This window comes from Ranitomeya imitator, chromosome 5, assembly GCF_032444005.1.
Source record: "Ranitomeya imitator isolate aRanImi1 chromosome 5, aRanImi1.pri, whole genome shotgun sequence".
Lineage (NCBI taxonomy): Eukaryota > Metazoa > Chordata > Amphibia > Anura > Dendrobatidae > Ranitomeya > Ranitomeya imitator.
The window spans coordinates 627123392-627145174 of NC_091286.1; the positions used below are offsets into that span (position 1 = coordinate 627123392).

Genomic DNA, 21783 nt, shown 5'->3' on the forward strand with positions numbered 1-21783 from the left:
ATTACCATATAATGCCTAAATAATACTACCACTCAGTGTCACAAAATAATACAGCACCGTGCTAATAATTTACTTTCATAGTCTGCCTAAATAATACTATCACTGAAAGTCACAAAATAGTATAGCACTGTGCCGATAACTTACTTTCATAAAGTGCCTAAATAATACTAGCACTCAGTGTCACAAAATAATACAGGACAGTGGCAATAATTTACTTTCATAAAGTGCCTACATAATAATACCACTCAGTGTCACAAAATAATACAGCACCGTGCTAATAATTTACTTTCATAGTCTGCCTAAATAATACTATCACTGAAAGTCACAAAATAGTATAGCACTGTGCCGATAACTTACTTTCATAAAGTGCCTAAATAATACTAGCACTCAGTGTCACAAAATAATACAGGACAGTGCCAATAATTTACTTTCATAAAGTGCCTACATAATACCACTCAGTGTCACAAAATAGTACAGCATAGTGCCAATAATTTACTTTCATAATGTGCCTAAATGCCTAAATAATACTACCACTCAGTGTCACAAAGTAGTACAGCATAGTGCCAATAATTTACTTTCATAAAGTGCCTAAATAATACTACCACTCAGTGTCACAAAATAATACAGGACAGTGCCAATAATTTACCGTACTTTCATAAAGTGCCTAAATAATACTACCACTCAGTGTCACAAAATAATACAGGACAGTGCCAATAATTTACTTTCATAAAGTGCCTAAATAATACTACCACTGAGTGTCACAAAATAGTACAGCATAGTGCCAATAATTTACTTTCATAATGTGCCTAAATAATACTACCACTCAGTGTCACAAAATACCGTAGTACAGCATAGTGCCAATAATTTACTTTCATAAAGTGCCTAAATAATACTACCACTCAGTGTCACAAAATACCGTAGTACAGCATAGTGCCAATAATTTACTTTCATAAAGTGCCTAAATAATACTACCACTCAGTGTCACAAAATAGTACTACAAATTCCAAAAATGCATTTCTGTAAATAATCCAAATAGTATTGTTTGAACACTTTATGGAAATACATTTTTGGTACTGTGTAGCACTATTTTGTGACACTGAGTGGTAGTATTATTTGAGTACCGTATGCAAGTAAATTATTGGCACTGCGCTGTACTGTTTTGTGACACTGTGTGGTATAATTTATGCACCAAGACAATAAATTATTGCCAGTGTATGGTAATAATTTATGGTAATATTTTGTGGTAATATGTCATAGTATTATCACACAGTAGCAAAAAATAGCACTACACAATGCCAACAATTTGCTAATTTTTAGTGTCTAAATAATATTACTAGTGATGGGCGAGTAGCATTGTTGCTCAGGTCTCCCTGAGCACGCTCCGGTGATCTCTGAATATTTTGTAGTGCTCGGAGATTTAATTTTCGTCGCCTCAGCTGCATGATTTGCAGCTGCTGGACAGCCTGAATACATGTGGGAATTCCCTAACAAGCAGGCAACCCCCACATGTATTCAGCCTGGCTAGCAGCTGAGGCTACGCAAATTAAATCTCCGAGCACTACAAAATACTCGGAGATCACCCGAGCGTGCTCGCTCATCACTAAATACTAAACATTACCATATAATGGTACCATGAAGTGCCAGTACTATACTGCTATATAATGTATTGTGTAAATACTACTACTACCCATGTCACAAAATAATACTACACAGTGCCAGAAACTTGCTGCCGTATAGTGCCTAAATACTACCAAACAGTGTCACAAAATAGTACAACACAATATCATTAATTTACTGTTATTTAACAAAGCAATACCACACAATGTCAACAATATACTGCAAAATAGTGCTACACAACTACACAGTGCCAGCTATATACTGCCATAAAGTGCCTAAGTAATACTACCACATAAAATACAATAATAATAAAGCTAATAATTTACTTTTCTCCAGTTAAAGAAAAATAATTAAAAAGAGGACCATCAACACAAAAAATGCAATAAAAAGCGATCAAAATATAGTATATACTGTACCCCAAAATGGTACCAATAAAATCCGCTGATCAATGCGTGCAAAAAAGCCCCCCAAGCTCTCATATGGTTCTGTCGGTGGAAAATAAGATGTTGTGTCTCTTTGAAGAAGGGAGGGAAAAACAAAAGCGCAAAAATCAAAATTGGCTGCATCCCTAAAAAGTTAATGCTATATAGTACCATTAAAATACAACCACACAGTAAAATATAACAGTGCCAAAATTAACATGGCAATGTGATGCAAAGGAATAAGAATACGTGGTTATTAAAAATAGACATATTGATACATGTTGATTAACTTGCTTTGCTAGTAATATAAACTGTATGTACAAATATTTTATTAATTTATTGTGTTTTATTTCCTTAAAGAGGTAAGAAGCCGCCATTCCTCCTCTAGCATGTGCTCAAGCACCGGACCCACTGCTCTGGACACTTCTGCTACCATGAAAAACGTAATGAATGACCCTGCTATTCAGGTGACAAATGGCAGTCCTCTGGCAGGTAAGGACTGAGGGAAGTTCTATTCATAGCTTCCTGATTGTTGATATTTGCATCCGCGATGTACACAGTGACAGCGCGCTCTCTGTTGTTGGCTCAGAGTGACGAGTATTGAGCCAGCAATGGAGCGCATTGTCAGATTACCTGATATGTAGAGACCAGTGCCGCCCCCACAAGTGACATCACTGGTCTCTGCACGCCGCGTATTCTGACAGCGTGCTCTGTTGCCGGCTCGTTACCGACGACAGAGCACGCTGTCACTGTGCACATAGCACAGTGCATATCATGCTGGAACTAGACCAGCCCATGATACGAGCGTCACTGATGACGTTTTGTTTCAGAGAGGGGGCAGGGGCTGCAGCAGTGTTTTTTTTTTTATTTTTTTTTATTTACCATGCTCAATATATGGTAAAACTGACCTGGCAATATGATTTTCCAGGTCAGTACAAGTACGTAGATACCAAACATGTATAGTTTTTTTTTCTTTTTATGTTATTTAAGTTATGGGGAAAAAAATTACAAAATTTGTAAAAAAAAAAGTCAGTTCTCTCCAAGAAAAACATCAATGGCAGACTAACATTCTGTAGGAAGTACAGGGAGTGGGCTGCAGAGCACTGGGGGAGGGTTATGTTCTCTGATGAAGGCCCTTCAGGAAGAATGATTGTCCGCAGCAGTAAAAGTGAGCGCTACCATGAGTCTTGAAGCTGCCAACAGTTAGGCATCCTGAGACTATCCATGTGTGGAGTTGATTGTCATCCATGGAGGGGGCTCACTTGCAATTTTGTCTAAAGGTACCTTCACACTGAACAATTTAACAACGATATCGCTAGCGATCCGTGACGTTGCAGCGTCCTGGATAGCGATATCGTTGTGTTTGACACGCAGCAGCGATCTGGATCCTGCTGTGACGTCGTTGGTCTAAGCAGAAAGGCCAGAACTTTATTTCGTTGCTGGACTCCCGCAGACATCGCTGAATCAGCGTGTGTGACGCCGATTCAGCGATGTCTTCACTGGTAACCAGGGTAAACATCGGGTTACTAAGCGCAGGGCCGCGCTTAGTAACCCGATGTTTACCCTGGTTACCAGCGTAAACGTAAAAAAACCAAACACTACATATTTACATTCCGGTGTCTGTCCCCCGACGTTCTGCTTCCCTGCACTGTCAGCGCCGGCTGGCCTTAAAGCAGAGCACAGCGGTGACGTCACTGCTCTGCTTTACGGCCGGCGCTTACACAGTGCAGAGAAGCAGAGCGCCGGGGGACAGACACCAAAATGTAAGTATGTAGTGTTTGTTTTTTTTACGTTTACGCTGGTAACCAGGGTAAACATCAGGTTACTAAGCGCGGCCCTGCGCTTAGTAACCCGATGTTTACCCTGGTTACCAGGGGACTTAGGCATCGTTGGTCGCTGGAGAGCTGTCTGTGTGACAGCTCTCCAGCGACCACACAACGACGCTGCAGCGATCGGCATCGTTGTCTTGATCGCTGCAGCGTCGCTAAATCTGACGGTACCTTAAGAACACTGCCATGAATAAAGACGGAGATCTCATCCTCCTCCAAGAGCAACTGTTCCAAATATTCAGGGGTACTTTGGTGACGAACATTGCTAACCCAGTGCAATGGAGACCACGTCTCAAAGCAAAAGTGAGCTCGATGAACGAAATATTGACAGTTTGGATCCACGGCCAAGAAACTGCCCAGATCCCGATCCCACTAAGAACCTGTGGTCAATCCTCAAACAGCGAGAGGACAACACAAAAATTGTGATAAACTCCGAGCACTGATGAGACATGAATGGGCGGTCATCAGTCAGGATTTGGCCCAGAAGCTTTCATTCATATGCCAGGGCGAAGGGCGGAAGGCTTGGAAAAATACGGGTCAACACTGGAAATATGGAGTCTTCCCATAAACTTGTCAAGAAAAGTGTAATGACATTATGGAAAGCTGATAATTGTACTTCAGTAACCATAGAAACATGACTATAAGATTGAAAAACAGTGAAACCCAAAATTTGCGTCCGTCTCGAATGTTTTGGCCGCGACTGTACTGTGTTCATCCAGCGCTGTGGATCCGTTGCAGGACTCCGCCGCCCTCTGCTGGTTCAGTGTCTTTATGGCTTCTGATACAATGATGATGCATTGTACACATGGTAGTGTTCATTCCAATAGTATATGATGAGGGAGATGTGTGCGCTGGATGGCTGCAGACAATCGCTTAGCTAAGCGGTCCAGCCAATGTAGATGGCTTGTGCCACTGAGCTAAATGATTGGCGGCAACACTGGTCATGTGACATCATTGCTGCAGCCAAACAATAGTGACTCGGGCAGTGACGGGGACACGGTGTTGGACCTGGGGAGGGTGAGTAGGGCTCCGTTTGTCTGTTTTAACATAACTGTTAAATTTGTAAGAGGACAACCCTTTTAAAGTATTAAAACCCCCTCTAATGTTATTCTGGGCAATGAACCCAATTGCATCATTAGTTCTCACTACTTCTTAATGGGAGAGTCCGTACTTGTAACTATAACGGTTCATTATTTAGTATATCCTTTATTGGACGCCAAGAGACTAATTCTGACCAACGTTTTGTAGGAGAAAATGGCTTTCCCCAAGTGCAGAATGGAGCGTCTTACCAGAACACGAACGGCACATGTCGCACCCAGCAGCCTGCAAAGGTGAATGTACAGAGCAGACCTGCAGTATTAGGTTGGTGATGATAAAGACGACATCAGTACAAATACATTACTCACTTCTTACTTCTCAACTGTTTCTTAATGTTTGTAATCTCCTTCCATACCGTTATATGTTGTTTACTTTGCCACCCGTTATCCTGGGGCTGCATAGATTACTAGATGCGACAATTAATGCCTATAGGACGGTAATTCACAGGAATTGTGCACACAGTGATGTAACAGCTGTAAAATAATACACACAGTGATGTCACAGTGGACAAGAAAAACCTGGATGTCACAGTACAGAGATAATAAACACAGTGATGTCACAGTACAGGGATAATAATCACAGTGATGTCACAGTACAGGGATAATAAACACAGCGATGTCACAGTACTGGGATAATAAACACAGTGATGTCACAGTACAGGGATAATAAACACAGTGATGTCACAGTACAGGGATAATAAACACAGTGATGTCACAGTACAGGGATAATAAACACAGCGATGTCACAGTACTGGGATAATAAACACAGTGATGTCACAGTACAGAGATAATAAACACAGTGCTGTCACAGTACAGGGATAATAAACACAGTGATGTCACAGTACAGAGATAATAAACACAGTGATGTCACAGTACTGGGATAATAAACACAGTGATGTCACAGTACAGGGATAATAAACACAGTGATGTCACAGTACAGAGATAATAAACACAGTGATGTCACACTACAGGGATAATAAAAGCAGTGATGTCACAGTACAGGGATAATAAACGCAGTGAAGTCACAGTACAGGGATAATACACACAGTGATGTCACAGTACAGGGATAATAAACGCAGTGAAGTCACAGTACAGGGATAATACACACAGTGATGTCACAGTACAGGGATAATACACACAGTGATGTCACAGTACAGGGATAATAAACACAGTGATGTCACAGTACAGGGATAATAAAAGCAGTGATGTCACAGTACAGGGATAATAAACGCAGTGATGTCACAGTACAGGGATAATACACACAGTGATGTCACAGTACAGGGGATAATAAACACAGTGATGTCACAGTACAGGGATAATAAACACAGTGATGTCACACTACAGGGATAATAAAAGCAGTGATGTTACAGTACAGGGATAATAAACGCAGTGAAGTCACAGTACAGGGATAATACACACAGTGATGTCACAGTACAGGGATAATACACACAGTGATGTCACAGTACACGGATAATAAACACAGTGATGTCACAGTACAGGGATAATAAAAGCAGTGATGTCACAGTACAGGGATAATAAACGCAGTGATGTCACAGTACAGGGATAATACACACAGTGATGTCACAGTACAGGGATAATAAACACAGTGATGTCACAGTACAGGGATAATACACACAGTGATGTCACAGTACAGAGATAATAAACGCAGTGATGTCACAGTACAGGGATAATAAACGCAGTGATGTCACAGTACAGGGATAATAAACGCAGTGATGTCACAGTACAGGGATAATACACACAGTGATGTCACAGTACAGGGATAATAAACACAGTGATGTCACAGTACAGGGATAATAAACACAGTGATGTCGCAGTACAGAGATAATAAACACAGTGATGTCACAGTACAGAGATAATAAACACAGTGATGTCACAGTACAGAGATAATAAACACAGTGATGTCACAGTACAGGGATAATAAACACAGTGATGTCACAGTACAGAGATAATAAACACAGTGATGTCACAGTACAGGGATAATAAACACAGTGATGTCACAGTACAGGGATAATAAACACAGTGATGTCACAGTACAGGGATAATAAACACAGTGATGTCGCAGTACAGAGATAATAAACACAGTGATGTCACAGTACAGAGATAATAAACACAGTGATGTCACAGTACAGAGATAATAAACACAGTGATGTCACAGTACAGGGATAATAAACACAGTGATGTCACAGTACAGAGATAATAAACACAGTGATGTCACAGTACAGGGATAATAAACGCAGTGATGTCACAGTACAGGGATAATAAACAGTGATGTCACAGTACAGAGATAATAAACACAGTGATGTCACAGTACAGGGATAATACACACAGTGATGTCACAGTACAGGGATAATAAACACAGTGATGTCACAGTACAGGGATAATACACACAGTGATGTCACAGTACAGGGATAATAAACACAGTGATGTCACAGTACAGGGATAATAAACACAGTGATGTCACAGTACAGAGATAATAAACACAGTGATGTCACAGTACAGAGATAATAAACACAGTGATGTCACAGTACAGAGATAATAAACAGTGATGTCACAGTACAGGGATAATAAACACAGTGATGTCACACTACAGGGATAATAAACACAGTGATGTCACAGTACAGAGATAATAAACAGTGATGTCACAGTACAGGGATAATAAACATAGTGATGTCACACTACAGGGATAATAAAAGCAGTGATGTCACAGTACAGAGATAATAAACACAGTGATGTCACAGTACAGGGATAATAAACACAGTGATGTCACAGTACAGGGATAATAAACACAGTGATGTCACAGTACAGAGATAATACACACAGTGATGTCACAGTACAGGGATAATAAACACAGTGATGTCACAGTACAGGGATAATATACACAGTGATGTCACAGTACAGAGATAATACACACAGTGATGTCACAGTACAGGGATAATAAACACAGTGATGTCACAGTACAGAGATAATAAACACAGTGATGTCACAGTACTGGGATAATAAACACAGTGATGTCACAGTACAGAGATAATAAACACAGCGATGTCACAGTACAGGGATAATAAACACAGTGATGTCACAGTACAGGGATAATAAACACAGTGATGTCACAGTACAGAGATAATAAACACAGCGATGTCACAGTACAGGGATAATAAACACAGCGATGTCACAGTACTGGGATAATAAACACAGTGATGTCACAGTACACGGATAATAAACACAGTGATGTCACAGTACACGGATAATAAACACAGTGATGTCACAGTACAGGGATAATAAACACAGTGATGTCACAGTACACGGATAATAAACACAGTGATGTCACAGTACAGGGATAATAAACACAGTGATGTCACAGTACAGGGATAATACACACAGTGATGTCACAGTACACGGATAATAAACACAGTGATGTCACAGTACAGGGATAATAAACACAGTGATGTCACAGTACAGAGAATGTATATACTGATGTCACACATAGATAATAAATATCGATGAGTGAAAGTGCTTGGATAAGGTGTTATCTGAGCATGCTGGGTGCTAACCGAGTGTCTTCGATGTGCTCAAAAAGTATCCCTGCAGCTGCATGTCTTATGGCTGTTTGACAGATGCGATACATGCGGGGATGGCCTAACAAACAGGAAATCCCTACATGTGTTGTGACTATCTAGCAGCCACGAGACATGCAGCCGTGGGGACTTTTTGAGCACACTGAAGACTCTCTGTGAGCACCTGAGCATTTTTGCTTGCTCATCACTAATAATAATCACAGTGATGTCACAGAGATAAACACAGTGAACTTATGATGATATCACAGCAAATGACAACTCCAATAACTTCCGCTTTTCCACATCTATGTATTGCACACTAGGTAGATGCCCGCTCCTGCACACTGGTGTTCCTTCAGGCCCCGATTCAGCATTGTTGTTTTTCCACTTTATGGAGTGATTTGCACCTTTTTAGTTGCTTTACTGTTTGCAACTTATTTTCTAGACATTTTGTGCCTCTTTTTAAGTTATCTTTCTATTTTAATCTTTTTATTATTCTTCCTCGACAGCTTTGCTGATCCAGATGTTTTTGATAGATGCATGAAATGACTCTTTTACGAAATGTCGCATTTTTTTGGCACATCTCACTCCAATCCTGTCTGGAGTCAGGTCTCAATTTGGCCAAATTTTGTGACTTTATAAAGGAGTTGTGACTTTTGCTGCTGAAAAGTCACAAAAACCAATTTTAAACAGAAATACAGAGCATCTTTTATTTTGTGCCAAATTCATAGACTGCGTGTGCCATTTTGAAGAATTTCGGGCAAAAAGCATCAATGAATAAAACAAGCAAAAAATGAAAAGTGACCAAATGCAAATAATGCATAGGATTCTTACATAGGCACCATGGGTCCTAGTCATCATTACATTTCCGTCAGTTTTTTGGCACGAACAGCTCTTTTTGTTAATTTTTTAATGTTGTCTTTTGTGGTTTAGTTAGTTTTCTGATTTTTTCTGCAATTTGGATTTTACAGATGTTTTAGACAGATTCATAAAATGCCAAATGTTTGGAAAATTCACTAAATTTGGTGCAACTCTTCTCAAGTCCCCTTTCCATAACTTCCCTGCCTCTGTAAAAATCCTACTTTGTCATCTAAGTGGGTCGGGATCAGAGTCTATTCACTTCAATGGAAAATGTGTAATGCTATTGCAGCGCCCCAGGGTCCTGGTCGTTGCAGTAATGTCATTTTCCTCTAGGGGAGAGTGATATTACGTTTGGAGGCAAAGAAGGACAACTGTATCCTGGTAACACAAACATGCAACACATTTCACACTCCAGGCCACCAGGGGGAGCTCTGCTCCTATTTATTAGGTCACTTTTCACACTTAGGTAAAACTGCTGACCTGTAGGAAAAAGTTAGTTAGTTGCTGGCTGAACTTCGCTCAAGTAGTTGGTCCCTGACAGGGATGGGATCCTGTCAGAGATCGAGACAGAAGAACACGGAGCTGTGCATGCCCTCAGAGCTGCAGCTTCCAGAAAGAGACACTGAAGGAGAACTGTATTGCAGAGAGGGTGAAAGAAGTCGTAGCAAAGGAGTGGATACCAGGAGCGGATCAGCCCTACACAGGCTGCCTTCTTCTGAGGCGCAGGATCCCGGTAGCCGGAACACCGAGGGAGCAACAATCCTTTATGCTTTGCTCCAGAGACCGGTAGGACAGCTAATTTCACGTTACCTGTCTGCCCCTACACCCAGGAGGCAAGGTGGCACCCCTTAGAGGCTGGGGCATGATAGAGTCCCTGTAAAACACCTCAAGCCACCGGTCTAACGGGTTTGTCCTATCCATCTGGGGGACAGAGAGAGAGAGACACAACATCTACAAAATCTGTGAGGACCTTATGAGAAGCCTAGCAGTAAGGGACTACAACACTAAGGTGCTAGAGGAAGGCTACTGATTTCCACCTGGATAAGGGGCTCTGGACTTGCCTCCAAACCGGCCGGACTCTGCCAGCCCTGTGATCTGGTGCTCTGGACTGTGAATGCTGAAGCCTTCAGTAAAGGTAAAGAGACTGCAACCTTGTGTCCTCGTTCTTCTCTGCGCCTCTCACCATCCACCATCTACACACTGGGATGCCCTGAGGACATACTTCACCTGTGGGAAGTTATACCATCTAGCTGCCATAACATCACCCCAGAGGACCCCTTTAACACTAGGACTACTGGACTCGTGAACCCTGACTAGAACTACTGCAAGTAAGTAGTCAAAATGACTATACCAGTAGTCCTAGTGTTAAACAGCGTTGGTCACCCTGACCGAATACCACAGGTGGCGTCACAAACATTTCCCCTTTAAAGACCTTTCACTTTTACACGGACATCCCAGGGCCACGGACCGGGTTAGCCACCGTGACATCTCCCTGTGAACCGAAGGACCCGGTACTGAGTACCCCATGGCCCCATGGGGGCGCTCCACTATATTTCTCCTGTGGGGGTGCTGCAGGGAAACTAAACAGCAGGACACCCTGTGACCAGCCTATCATTATAGCCCCTGTCTAACAAAACGTGTCTGTCAAAGGTGGAAAACCTTTTTACAAGGTTAACTTTAGTATGTATTAACCTTAAAATACATGGATCATAGCTGGGTCTCCATCATGCTTTTATAGCAAACTGTATTTTTTTTTCTTTTTATCTGTTTCTTTTCTTTTTAAGGAAACGTTACCAACTCCGGCCCTCCCAAGAAACGACACAAAGGGTGGTCACCAGACTCCCCCTCTTCCACAGATACTAACCATCCACAACACAACTTTCAAAATACAAGTAGCCTTGGAAAAGTTGGTAAGTAAACGGAATCAGATTCATAGATTAGTATGAGGGTTTGTACACCTAGAGATTTTTGGAACAGAAATTGGGCAGAAACTGAGCAGAAACTCTCAAAATTCTCAATCAAATCTCAATTGCTCCTCATAAACATGGAGGTTCTGCTCAGTTTCTGATCCGAAAACTGCAAAAGACCCCGAGTGCACATAACCTTAGGCTATGCACACATGGAGTTTTTCGAGGAGTTTGTAGAGCAGAAACTGATGGAAACTTTCCAAATCCTCCTTCATGTCTTAAAACTCCTCAAACGTTGAATTTCCACCCAGTTTCTGCTCCAAAAACGCATCAAAACGACTATGTGCGTGCACAAACTTTAGCCAAATTTAAACATCCATAAAACACGGTCCGTGTACGGATCACTATGTACTGACTAGCTACAGGTGTTCTGGCCAGAACTTGACAGTCTCATGGGCATATATGATGATGTCAAGTTTGGATCAGGAGAACCAAGGCCAGTTATTGTATAGCACACATACACTACCGTTCCAAAGTTTAGGGTCACTTAGAAATTTCCTTATTTTTCAAGAAAAGCAGTTTTTTCCAATGAAGCTAACATTAAATGATTCAGAAATACACTCTATACATTGTTAATGTGGTAAATGACTATTCTAGCTGCAAACGTCTGGTTTGTAATGCAATATCTTCATAGGTGTATAGAGGCCCATTTCCAACAACCATCGCTCCAGTGCTCTTATGGTACTTTGTGTTTGCTAACTGTGTAAGTAGGCTAATGGATGGTTAGGATACCCTTGAAAACCCTTGTGCAAGTATGTTAGCACAGCTGAAAACAGTTTGGCTGATTAGAGAACCTATAAACCTGACCTTCCTTTGAGCTAGTTGAGAATCTGGAGCAGTACATTTGTTGGTTCCATTAAACTCTCAAAATGGCCAGAAAAAAGAACTTTAATGTGAAACTCGACAGTCTATTCTTGTTCTTAGAAATGAAGGCTATTCCATGCGAGAAATTGCCAAGAAACTGAAGATTTCCTACAACGGTGTGTACTACTCCCTTCAGAGGAGAGCACAAACAGGCCCTAACCAGAGTAGAAAGAGAAGTGGGAGGCCCCGATGCACAACTGATCAACAAGACAAGTACATTAGAATCTGTAGTTTGAGAAATCAACGCCTCACAGGTCCTCAACTGGCAGCTTCATTAAATAGTACACGCAAAATGCCAGTGTCAACATCTACAGTGAAGAGGCGACTCCGGGATGCTGGCCTTCAGGGCAGAGTGGCAAAGAAAAAGCCATATCTGAGACTGGCTAATAAAAGGAAAAGATTAACATGGGCAAAAGAACACAGACATTGGACAGAGGAAGATTGGAAAAAAGTGTTATGGACAGGCGAATCCAAGTTTGAGACGTTTGGATCACACAGAAGAACGTTTGTGAGATGCAGAACAACGGAAAAGATGCTGGAAGAGTGCCTGACGCCATCTGTCAGGCATGGTGGAGGTAATGTGATGGCCTGGGGTTGCTTTGGTGCTGGTAAAGTGGGAGATTTGCACAAGGTAAAAGGGATTTAAAATAAGGAAGGCTATCACTCCATTTTACAACGCCATGCCATACTCTGTGCACAGCGCTTGATTGGAGCCAATTTCATCCTACAACAGGACAATGACCCAAAGCACACCTCCAAATTATGCAAGAACTATTTAGGAAAGAAGCAGGCAGCTGGTATTCTATCTGTAATGGAGTGGCCAGCGCAGTCACCAGATCTCAACCCCATTGAGCTGTTGGGGGAGCAGATTGACCGTATGGTACAAGCAAAAAGTGCCCATTAAACCAAACCAACTTGTGGTAGGGGCTTCTGGAAGCATGGGGTGAAATTGCTCCAGATTACCTCAGCAAATTAATTGCTAGAATGCCAAAGGTCTGCAATAATGGAATTGCTGCAAAGGAAACATTCTTTGACTAAAGCAAAGTTTGAAGGAGAAAATCATTATTTCAAATAAAAATATTTTTTTCGAACCTTGTCAATGTCTGGACTAGATTATCAATTCATTTGGCAACTCATTTGATTAATAAAAGTATGAGTTTTCATGGAAAACACAAAATTGTCTGGGTGACCCTAAACTTTGGAACGGTAGAGTACATAAGCAGCATCAGCAGTACTCAGCAGTGTGACTGTGAATTTATATCCGGAAATGGAGCAAAATGATTCCGTACGTGCATACACTTCAGCCAAAATCAGATATCCTTGAAACATGGTTCTGTGCATGGATCACAATGCACTCAGTGGCTGCAGGTGTCCTGGCCAGAACTTGACAGCTTCATAGACATATATGAGGCTGTCAAGTCAGTGCATAGCACACAGACAGAAGCAGCATCAGCAGTATTAAGCGGTGTGGCTATGAATCCAGCACTGACATAAAATACCCTTTCTGAAAGCTACAGCATTGTGCTGAGTGCTCCTCTCTCCTTCTATCTCCTCTCCGTAGAATTAGTAGGCTGTGTAGCCGAACATCTCACTGTTCTGGCAGTCTGTCTTGCTTTGACAAAGATGGATTTGAGGTATTTGTCAGAGGCGAGGGGAAGAAGTGGCTCATAAGTGGAGAAAGAATAAAATAAATCAACATACGGGCAGATATAAGAAATATATATCTTATTAGAGTTTGTTGAAACAGCAACAACCTCTTCATTGGTCAAATTAATGGGTCATATAAGACCCAGCCCTTTCCTCTCAGAGTATTTCTGTAAAAACAGATGGAGCAAGATAACTTTTTAGACTATTATTTAACACTGACTCTTGGGATAATGTTTCCTAAAAACAAGAGTTTTTATTTTTATATGAAATGTAATGATGTCTTATGTTTTATTAGATACCACAGGTCAGCTTTGTACCACAGTGCCACAGAGCACCACTGCCAACCCTGCGGCCGCTCCTCTGGTGGCCACTGCAGAGTCGGTGTCCATCCCGGACAACCTTCTGAAGACCTGCATGATCACACCAGTCATTTTTAAAGGTAAATAGCTGAAGAATTTCCTGGACCGTAATACAATATCACATGTTTGTATTTGGTCCTAGGGTGGAAAACTTTAAAATCTAGGGTACAAGCAGAGGTACTCCTCTTGCCCGGGTCACGCCATGTGCGGTCAGCAATGTTATTCCTTTTCAAACATTTTTGTTACCCCAGTGTCTCTAATAGAAAAGAAAATCAAGGAATTTTACATGCTTTCTCGATGAAAAATGTCTACTACCATTTTGTGTTTTCAGCTCCTATACCCTTCTCTGTGACTCCATGGTGACAGCCAAAAAACCCCCAAACTTTGTGTTGTCTGATCCTAAGTCCTGCAGCCATTTGTGGGGTCAGACACTGATGATGAGGAGCGGCCGGGCTCCCAATCTCCATTCTAGTTTATCCCAAAGGTGGATGGGGTTGAGGTCCGGGTTTTGCGCGGCCGGTCATGTTCTTCTACCAAACTCTCCCAAGTCCCAACTATGTCTGTTTGGACTTTGCACACTGGGCACAGTCTGGGGTAACATAAAAGGGCCTTCCCCAAACTGTGCCCACAAAGGTGTAAGCGACAATTGTCCACAATGTCATGTGATAAAGAATTAAGATTTCCCTTCCCTGCAACTAAGAAGTCCGAAGCTTTATCCTTCCTCTAGCAAACTATACAGGTGGCAAAATGTAGTCTAGCAGGTAACGTTCTCCAGGCATTCACCAAACCCAGACTCATTCATCAGACACGAGATAGAAAAGTGTGATCCATCACTGCACAGAACACCTTTCCTCCAGAATCCAGTAGTGGTGGCCTTACACCACTCCATCCGTTGGTCAACATTGTGCTTGGTCATGTAAGGCTGCATGTAGCTGCTCAGCCATGAAGCACCTGGTGGGGGAACAATGCTATTGTTGATACTAATACCAGAGGAGGTCTGGACTCAGCAGTTATGGAGTCAGCAGAACGGTTGTGACTTTTCTGCCCTCTCCTCCTCAGCACTCGGTGACCCCGCTCAGTAACTTTGCAGGGTCTCCATTTTGTGGCTGAGTTGCTGCGGTTCCATCCACTTCTCAATAATATAGCTCATGGATGGTAATGGAAGATTTAGGTGACAGAATTGTCATGAGCGGACTTGTTACCCCGGAGGCTCCTAATACAGGACGGGCTGGTATCAGTGAGCTCATTACTACCAGCCATTCTGTCACATGTTAGTAAAGGCAGACGGTATGGCAGGTAGGAGAGCGGAGCTTGTACACATGGGGGCACAGGGATGTTATAGAATCATAGAATGTTATTAGAGTTGAAAGGGACCTCAATGGCCATCATGTCCAACCCCCTGCTCAATGCACTTATACACTGGGGGGCGAGGGGATGGATATTATACACCAGAGGAAGAGGGAAGGGGAAGGATGTTAGACACCTACAGGGGGATGAGGGAACGGATGTTATACACCAGGGGCTAGATTTTATACACTGGGTGGCCGAGGGGCCAGATGTTGGGGGCCGAATATTATACACCGGGGACATGTGGGGCCGAATGTTATACACTAGGGGGTGAGGGGACAGATGTTATGCACCGGGGGTGAGGGTCTGAATGTTATACACTGGGGGTGAGGGGCTGGATGTTATACACTGGGGGTGAGGGGCTGGATGTTATACACTGGGGGTGAGGGGCTGGATGTTATACACTGGGGGTGAGGGGCTGGATGTTATACACCGGGGGTGAGGGGCTGGATGTTATACACTAGGGGTGAGGGGCTGGATGTTATACACTGAGGGCGAGGGGCTGCATGTTAAACACTGTGGATGTGGGGCGCTGGATGTTATACACCAAGGGTGAGGGGCTGGATGTTATACACTGGGGGTGAGGGGCTGGATGTTATACACCAGGGGTGAGGGGCTGGATGTCATACACTGGGGGTGAGGGGCTGGATGTCATACACTGGGGGTGAGGGGCTGGATGTTATACACTGGGGGTGAGGGGCTGGATGTTATACACCAGGGGTGAGGGGCTGGATGTTATACACTGGGGGTGAGGGGCTGGATGTTATACACCAGGGGTGAGGGGCTGGATGTCATACACTGGGGGTGAGGGGCTGGATGTTATACACTGGGGGTGAGGGGCTGGATGTTATACACCAGGGGTGAGGGGCTGGATGTTATACACCGGGGGTGAGGGGCTGGATGTTATACATCAGGGGTGAGGGGCTGGATGTCATACACTGGGGGTGAGGGGCTGGATGTTATACACTGGGGGTGAGGGGCTGGATGTTATACACCAGGGATGAGGGGCTGGATGTCATACACTGGGGGTGAGGGGCTGGATGTTATACACCAGGGATGAGGGGCTGGATGTTATACACTAGGGGTGAGGGGCTGGATGTTATACACTAGGGGTGGGGGGCTGGATGTTATACGCTAGGGGTAAGGGGCTGGATGTTATACACCGTGGATGTGGGGCGCTGGATGTTATACGCTGAGGGCGAGGGGCTGAATGTTAAACACCGTGGATGTGGTGGGCTGGATAATATACACCAAGGGTGAGGGGCTGGATGTTATACACTGGGGGGGTGGGGCTGGATGTTACACACCCTGGGGGCGAGGGGCTGGATGTTATACACCGGGTGATGAGGGGCTGGATGTTATATACTGGGAGTGTGGGGGGCTGAATGTTATACATCGGGGGTGAGGGTCTGGATGTTATACACCGGGGTGAGGGGGGCTGGATGTAATACACCGGCGTGTGGGGTTCGGATGTTATACACCGGTAATGGATGTTATACACCATGGGGTGAGGGGCTGGATGTTATACGCCGGTGGTGAGGGGCTGGATGTTATACCCCAAAGGTGGGGGGGTGAATGTTATATACTGGGAGCGAGGGGCTGGATGTTATTCACCGGAGGTGTGGGGGGCCAGATGTTATATACTAGGGGGCATGGGTAATGGATGTTAGAATGGAAAGACAAATAGACTAAAAAGCAAACAAAAAAAACCTGATTTCAATGATTAAGACGTGTGTCCATAGTGTAGGTTCTCTCAGTTGCTGTGGGCAAAAAAATGGAAGGATTTATTGCAAGTATTTTCCAGCATTTCCTGTAGGTGCACAGCTCATTATAATAAATGTTTTGTGATTGTACTAAGCCGCACATCCATCTGGTCATTCGGCCAATTTCTGATTATTTGGATATAAACAATTGTGTTCTCATTCACTGTCAGCAAGCAGAGCCCTGACAACTATATATACTATAATTGAGGGAAGCTTTGCTCGGTAAATAGTTTCTTACTGTCTCTCCATACAGGTCACGGTAACTTCCCCTACCTCTCTGGTAATATAAATGGGGTTATCGTCAGCCCCCTATTGTACAACTGCTACAAGGACTCCCAGTCCATGCCGAAAACCTATGAACAATATGGACCCACCACCATCCAGCCAATCTCCGAGGAGATGCAGCTGCTGCTCACAGTCTATTATCTCGTCCAGCTCGGTGAGTGGAGACTGCGACAGACAAAAAACAAACCATAAAATACAGGAAACGTGTTATAGGGAGTCTGTGGGTGAGACTTTCACTGAGAAACCAGAGGTCGCGCCGGATAGGCCTGGGTGAATCATCTTCATCTATATCTATTTCTTCACCCTCTAGTTCTGCGTTGCAGCAAAATTAGTCCATTAGCCATATGAGAATAGCTAGAGCCTATAAACGAACTGGCCCCGTCTCTATCCTCAGGAAAAATACAAGAATTAGCTATGGAGGATATCCACTAGATTAAAACATAACCTTTAATAAATGTTACTTAAAAGCTCGGATCCTAATAAGACACATATAACAACAAAAACAAAAAGTGCTCAGGTGAACCAGTGCTCAAAGTAAAAATTGGATCGGTCTTACCATATCAAACGGACATATGGAAACAGTCCCTCATAGTCCATGAGGGTGGTGGTTCCAAATAAATGGGGGCCAAGGATAGGGAAGGGTACACCGCCGCTATCTTCCCTGTAAACCCTTAAAAGGACTCCTGTCCTAACAAGGACAGGCCCCAAGTGAGCCCTGCTATGGGAATCCACCAACCAACGTGTAGTCCTAAAGATATTCCTTCTCCCTACGCGTTTCAACTCCAATGAGGGAGCATCATCAGGGGAGTTAAGTAGTCCGAAGAAGATACCAGTGGGTCCCCTCCGTAGTCCCAGAAGGACAATCCAGAAAGGTCCAAACACATTCGTGTACGTATCAGTCCGTATTGCCTGGGTCCCGCAGTGGCTGGGACATCCCAGGGAGCTTCAGGAATTCTAGCTGTGTCTGAAGTTAGAGTAAGCCATATGACAATTAACACTGCAAGTGCACTAGTGGGTGTATCGGTGCACTTGCAGTCCTCGGCCCCTCTTCGCTTCTTTCCGCCGACACTGCTTCTTGACAGACAGTGGAGACATAGGCTCTGCACCATGATGTCACCTCTGCTGTTCACAGTCAATCAAGAAGCGGGGAGAGACAATAAAGAGCTGAGAACTGCAAGTGCACTAGTGGGTGTATCGGTGCACTTGCAGTCCTCGGCCCCTCTTCGCTTCTCTCCGCTGGCACCACTTCTTGACTGACCGTGAAGACAGAGGCTCTGCTCCATGATGTCACCGCTGCTGTTCACAGTCAATCAAGAAGCGGGGAGAGGCAATGAAGAGCCGAGAACTGCAAGTGCACTGATAGTCCCACTAGTGCACTTGCAGAGCTAATTTGCATATGAATAAAACACAAATTTCGGTGCAGCGCAGAACTGGAGGGCGATGAAATGGGGGTCATTGGAGATGTTTCACCTTATCTTATTCTACTGTATCTCTGGATTCTTAGTGAAAGGCATACTGATAGATTTCCTTTAAAGTACTGTACACTTATTTACCACATGTAAGTACACCCATACCAGTTGAGAAGGTGCAGGAGTATAACTAAAAGCTATGAAAGGCCCTGGTCCAGCGGCCATGTTGGTGCTTCTTTTGATTACTTGGCCCCGCACTACATAATACTTGTGTCACACCACAATGATGACGTCGCATACAAATCAGAAGTAGTGGCAGGGAGTGTGATAGGTAAAAGGTCGTTCCCAAGGCTCTGTTCTGGTGGCCATGGACTTCTGACTGGGCCAGTGTCCCTCGAATCCAGTGCTCAGCGCTAGCATTTATACAGGCTACAAGACTGTGTGTCACACAGCTGAAAAAAAGTGACTCCCTATACTCATGTGGTTAAAGTACGTCACAATTTTCCCCAAAAATGGGACCTAGACACTGCGCCACTCCTGCAGTCTTGACTAGGGATGAGCTACAATACTCACAGCCCATGGATAAAAGTGGCGCTATTTTTGTTTTTAAAAGCCAAAGTTTTTTAGGTCATGCCAGTTGACTACAATGTTGGTATAACATGTAATTTTATCGCCCTTTGCCCCCAGCTCCAGACCAGGTGCCTCTGATAGAAGACCTAGAACAGATATTAATGCGTTCCTGGAGGGAAACGCACCTTGCTGAGATCCGCCAGTACCAGCAGAATATGTCTCAGGCGATCCCACATTTCCCCAGCCTGGTGACTGCCGTGACCGTCTCTCAGTTGCCCTGGCTAGCGAGCCTGGCTGCCAGTTCTTGTAACGAGAGTGTCAAAATCATTGAATGCAGCTTCTCCTTAGCTGAGGGGCTCTCCGAGATGTTTAAATTGCTGGTGGAGGGAAAATTGACCAAGACGAACTACGTGGTGATAATCTGCACATCCAGACCCAGCAGCCTGGACTCCTGCATCGTGATCACAGGTAGGGAGCAATATTTTGCAACCCGAGATGAATATTGGGGCAGATTTACTAATTCCATAAATTATTACCCTGTCCAAACTTCAGACCGCTGTATCTATCGGGCCGGGATTGGAACGCAGTGCACAGACTGGCCGGCGGCTCTCCCTACCCAAGCCTGAAAGCTGCAAAGAAATACATGAGGCTGCCATGGTCAGGTCGGTAGAGCCGCTGGACAGTCCGTGCACATACATGAGGCTGCCATGGTCAGGTCAGTGGATCCGCCGTCCACTCCGTGCACATACAGTTAAGTCCATATATTTGGACAGAGACAACATTTTTCTAATTTTGGTTATAGACATTACCACAATGAATTTTAAACAAAATAATTCAGAAGTTCAGACTTTCAGCTTTCATTTGAGGGTATCCACATTAAAATTGGATGAAGGGTTTAGCAGTTTCAGCTCCTTAACATGTGTCACTCTGTTTTTAAAGGGACCGAAGGTAATTGCACAATTGACTCCAAGGCTATTTCATGGACAGGTGTGGGCAATCCCTTCATTATGTAATTCTCAATTAAGCAGATAAAAGGCCTGGCGTTGATTTGAGGTGTGGTGTTTGCGTTTGGAAGGTTTTGCTGTGAAGTAAACATGCGGTCAAAGGAGCTCTCCATGCAGGTGAAACAAGCCATCCTTAAGCTGCGAAAACAGAAAAAACCCATCCGAGAAATTGCTACAATATTAGGAGTGGCAAAATCTACAGTTTGGTACATCCTGAGAAAGAAAGAAAGCACTGGTGAACTCATCAATGCAAAAAGACCTGGGCGCCCACGGAAGACATGACCGCGTATGCCGAGTGCGGTCCTTTCCTACATATATAACCTAACCGCAACACCTGCCCAACGACCCAACCCTAACCCCTGAATAAAAACAAGACTAATTATTCTTTTTGGATATTTTGGCCACAGCGGCCAACTTTTATTAACAAAAAATAACATAAACATAAATACAACAGTATAAACTTTTGAGGGGAGGGTTCTTGGAGCTAAAAGATCTGGCAAACCCCCAAAAGAAGATCGACCACCATATTACCCTCAGCCGTGAAAACCAGCTCGAGGGCACCGTACATCCCGTTCCGGGAAGAGAAAAACCACCAACAGCTCCCAGGGTAAAAACCCCGTCCAGAGCCCATACCAAAATGCCAGATCCAACCCCACCACATTTTTAAATTGCCTATAATTATGCTCCAATTCCTTTCCCCAACCAATCAGCGTCAACTCCAAGAACCCCCACCCCCCCACCACACACGAACAGCCCTGACCACCTCAGGCTCGTGAGTGCCCCAACGCCACCAACGCCCGCTCAACTCCTTCTTGCAATGACAAAGTCCACAAATCAATCCCAATCGTGTTTAAATGAACTCCGTCCTCCATCCAGTAGTTACCAAGCCCTGACTCGAATTCAAAATGTCTAACGCTAATCCCCCCATTTCTGGAAACAAAACCCGCAACTGCCCTATTCAACTTGACTCTAGCCTTATTAATACCTTTTAAAGATCTAGCCCCCTCCACCGTTTTCTAGGCACAATATCTGACCACACAATCAACACCCCAGGGAATGATACTTGCAACCTCAACAAATCGAACCGTATGTCCCTAATCAACTCCCTGACAGGCCTGGCACCCAAGTCATTCCCCCCCAAAGGCACAATTAAAATGTCAGGTTGTCTGT

At 43.8% G+C, this 21783-nt stretch overlaps 1 protein-coding gene across 1 annotated transcript in view; it reads left to right on the plus strand.

The window, feature by feature from the left end:
* The window catches only part of GREB1 (growth regulating estrogen receptor binding 1), a 207629-nt gene that overhangs the window by 20264 nt on the left and 165582 nt on the right, over nt 1-21783 (plus strand). Inside the window, exons 5-11 of the mRNA XM_069728105.1 lie at nt 2400-2506; nt 4832-4841; nt 5090-5230; nt 11183-11308; nt 14172-14315; nt 17599-17784; nt 19727-20077. Coding sequence (XP_069584206.1) covers nt 2400-2506; nt 4832-4841; nt 5090-5230; nt 11183-11308; nt 14172-14315; nt 17599-17784; nt 19727-20077 — 1065 coding nt within the window. The remainder of the gene's footprint in view (nt 1-2399; nt 2507-4831; nt 4842-5089; nt 5231-11182; nt 11309-14171; nt 14316-17598; nt 17785-19726; nt 20078-21783) is intronic.